The sequence below is a fragment of the Crocuta crocuta genome, unplaced genomic scaffold (assembly GCF_008692635.1).
Source record: "Crocuta crocuta isolate KB4526 unplaced genomic scaffold, BGI_CrCroc_1.0 scaffold50, whole genome shotgun sequence".
NCBI lineage: Eukaryota > Metazoa > Chordata > Mammalia > Carnivora > Hyaenidae > Crocuta > Crocuta crocuta.
Genome location: NW_027527428.1, coordinates 7,715,935 through 7,719,088, shown reverse-complemented (window position 1 = coordinate 7,719,088; position 3,154 = coordinate 7,715,935). Strand labels below are relative to the sequence as shown.

Genomic DNA, 3,154 nt, shown 5'->3' with positions numbered 1-3,154 from the left:
CAGGTCTTGGGGGAAGACGCCCCGAGGGGCCGTTTGCCAGTGCGTGGTGTAAACGCCCCACCTACACTGATGCCCAGGAGCGACCCAACCAGACCTCACAGCCTCTTTTCCAGCCACCTCGCTCCGCCCCCTGCCTCTTTCTCGCCTCGTCCTTGACCTTGCAGAGCCCCCTGGGGGGCCCATTTCTGTGTGCGAGGCATACGCGGAACCCGGACAGGACTTTGGAGCGAGGACAAGGGCCTCTGTGCCTGGCCTGTGTGAGCACAGGGTCAGGTTGGCCGGGAGGGAGGAGAAGNCCCCCCCTGCCTCCGGCCCGCCCCCACCCCCAGCCCCGGGGCCGCAGACGCCGTGCCCCCTGGGACCCTGATTCAGTGGTCTCGGGGGCATCCACACTCTGATCCAGGGGTGTGGCCTGTGTCAGGGGGGTGTTTCTCCAGGACTTTCTGGGTGATTCCCAGCAGTGGCTGCTGGTTGAGAGCGCCACCGTTAGATGACCAGACCCCCAGGAGCCAGCTGGCCACAGGCTGATGACGGGGCTGACACAGGCCACTGGAGCAGAACACAGCCCGGCCCCCGCCCCGGGCTGGGCCAGAGGTCCGCTCCAGTGCCTGCCCTGGCTGCCCGCTGGGCCAGGCCTCGCTGAGCCCAACACCGCTTCTGGGAAACCCAAGAGAACCCGTCTCCTCCCCGGGCTCCCGGACCCTGTGCCCTGTAGGCCCACCCGCCCTGCCCCGAGTGCTCAGAAGGCTCCTGGGCCTAAGAGCCAGCCGCAGGGTGTCCCCCAGGCTAAGGGGGGGCCTGGGGCGCCCAGGACACAGAGGCTGCAGGTCTGCCCACAGGCCCGTGGCCTGGCACAGCACCCCCAGCTGGCCCCTTGCGCTTCTCAGGCATACCTGGAACCTGGGACGGGCCTCTGCCAGGATCGCCTGGCCCCGGCCCTGGGTTCCCGCCCCCAGATCCCCTCCACAGACCTTGGGTCACGCGCTGAGGACGGGATGGAGGGGCGAACGCATCCCACGGCCGAAACCCCGAGCCCCGGATATTCCTCGTCCTCCTCAGCACTAAGCTTAAAAGATCCCTGCAGTACACGCAGCAGGGAAACTTAATTAAAAAAACAAAAAATACGTTTCAGGAATGTGCTTCGACGTAATGACACCGTTTAAGGCAGAAAGCACAAACCTGAGCCCCAGGACAAAGGAGCTTGGTGGCGGTCGCGGGCCCAGGGGGCTGGCCATCCCCAGAATCCGGGCTTGTTTGGGGTTGTGAGCTTATGGACGTTCATTGATGTTTAAAACTAAACCACGTGGGCCACGCAAAGGCCAAAGAGGGAAGTGTGTCTGACACCAAAAATTAGGAGCAGCTCAAGTCTGTAAACCCAGAGTCACAGAACCTGGGGCCTCCCTCTGAGACCTCGGCTGAACCAGCCTCACGTGGCACTCGGCAGAGGAACGCAGGCCGCGGCCTCCGATGCCCTGTTCTCTGCTTAGCTGCCCCCCCGCCAGGGCTGGGCCTCCCTGGAGGTCCCCGTGGTCCTCAGGAGACACGCTGGCCGCCTGTGGGACACGGGGCATCCCCTGAACTAGCATCTAGGAGGGTGATGGGGCAGGGGTGCCAAGGCCTAGCGGCCGGGAGGGTACAGCGTGCTTCAAGACCTGTGTGGGCCAGGTGGCTGCCACGGGAGGTTCACGTGGGGAGTGTGGCCGTCTCTCCCACGCGTCCCTAGAGGCCCCAGCGACTTCAGACACTTTCCTCCCGGCTACCCCCCAGCCTAGCGTGCCAGCCACACTAGAACGACCCTCTACGCATTGCCCACAGCAGCCAGGCCTCAAAGTGAGGTTTCTCAGCAAGGCCTCAGTTATGCTGGTGGGGGTGGGGGTGGGCAAGCAGGGAAGGGAATTGGGGCCTCGGTTTGGAGCGAAACCTCGGGTTTCGCTCAGGAGGGCTTTGCAACTGTAAGGCCACCAGGTAGAGAAGGGGCTGGGATTTCCAAGAGCAAAATGGCCTTGTCAACCCAGCTTGCCTCCGGGGAGGGTCTGGAGGAGTGGCCTCCTTGGGGACTGGTGGGGGACCCTCACTGCAACGTGCCAGAGAGGCGGTGCCGGCACATCTATGGGCACACACCAGCCAGCTGGCCTTGTGATGACATTTACCCTCCCAGGGAAGCATGTGAACCACGTCCCCAGCCCATAAATAACCCGCCCTCTGGACCTCAGAAAGCTGATCTCCCCCGTGGGGCGTGTGTGCCCGCTCTTGGGTCAGGTGAGGCTCCAGGAGCTGCCCCCCCAGTTCCCGAAAAGGTCCCACTGCCCCAGGCAGCTGGGAGTTGAGCTGAGGAAGGCCCAGAGAAAAGTGTGCGGGGGGGTACTCCGTCCGTTCAGCAGACCACACATCTGAGCCCCCAAATCCAGGCCTTCTGCCAGCTCCCTCAGGGGTCCACTGGCTGGCTGTGTTCAGGGGTCAGGACTCCAGACCCCGGCCCCTGACCAGCCTGGCAGCCTGCCAGGTGTGTGCTCCACTCACCTGGGCACCCCCACCGGGAGCACTAGGGCCGAGCTCCCACAAACAGCCTGGCCTCGACCACCCCCACAGCTCGGCTTCATCCACTTCCAGAACGCCTCCTGCTGCCCCGTTGCAGCCGCAGACCCACGGCTGTCCCCAGGGCGCCCGGCCACCTTCCCCCCGGGCCTCTGCTGGTGGGCCTCGCACCCACCTCGGATCCTGGGTCTCTGGCCCGTCAGCTTCCAGGGCACGCCATGTCCCCTAGGTTCACTGTGGCGGCTTCGACTCTAGAGCCCGTAGGTTCACCTTCTGGGGAGATTGGCCAGTTAACTACCCAGACTTCCGGGCCCCAGAGACCAGCTCCAGGCGGGCGGGGCAGGAGAGGAGCCATCGCATTCCCTCCTGCGCTCTTGCACCAGGAGGCCTGGGACCCACGCCTGGGCACCAAAGAGACCGCCCCGTGCAGCTTGCCCCTGGCTTCAGTGGAGCCCCACGGTCCCTGGAGCAGGGGGGTGGTTGACAGAAGAGGGCGATGCCTCCAGGAGGAAGGAGAGCCTCCCAGGTTCCCTTCTCTTCCTTTCCCCGCGGTCCCTGTTGTGTAAACAGGTAACAGCGTATCTAGATGCGCCCAGAAGGCAACACTGGTCTGGGCGCT

The 3,154-nt window shown here is 64.6% G+C and overlaps 2 protein-coding genes across 3 annotated transcripts in view; one reads left to right on the top strand and one right to left on the bottom strand.

Moving 5' to 3' along the window:
- The window catches only part of CCDC57 (coiled-coil domain containing 57), a 107,738-nt gene that overhangs the window by 229 nt on the left and 104,355 nt on the right, over window positions 1-3,154 (top strand). Inside the window, exons 2-3 of the mRNA XM_077756610.1 lie at window positions 2,590-2,693; window positions 2,765-2,795. Coding sequence (XP_077612736.1) covers window positions 2,590-2,693; window positions 2,765-2,795 — 135 coding nt within the window. The remainder of the gene's footprint in view (window positions 1-2,589; window positions 2,694-2,764; window positions 2,796-3,154) is intronic.
- The window catches only part of SLC16A3 (solute carrier family 16 member 3), a 9,831-nt gene that overhangs the window by 4,666 nt on the left and 2,011 nt on the right, over window positions 1-3,154 (bottom strand). The window contains exon 2 of one of the 2 annotated variants that reach the window (XM_077755811.1): window positions 2,711-2,808. The gene's annotated coding sequence lies outside the window, so the exon portion shown is untranslated. Of the gene's footprint in view, window positions 1-2,710; window positions 3,149-3,154 lie in introns of those variants that run through there. The other variant, XM_077755803.1, reaches the window with a different exon arrangement.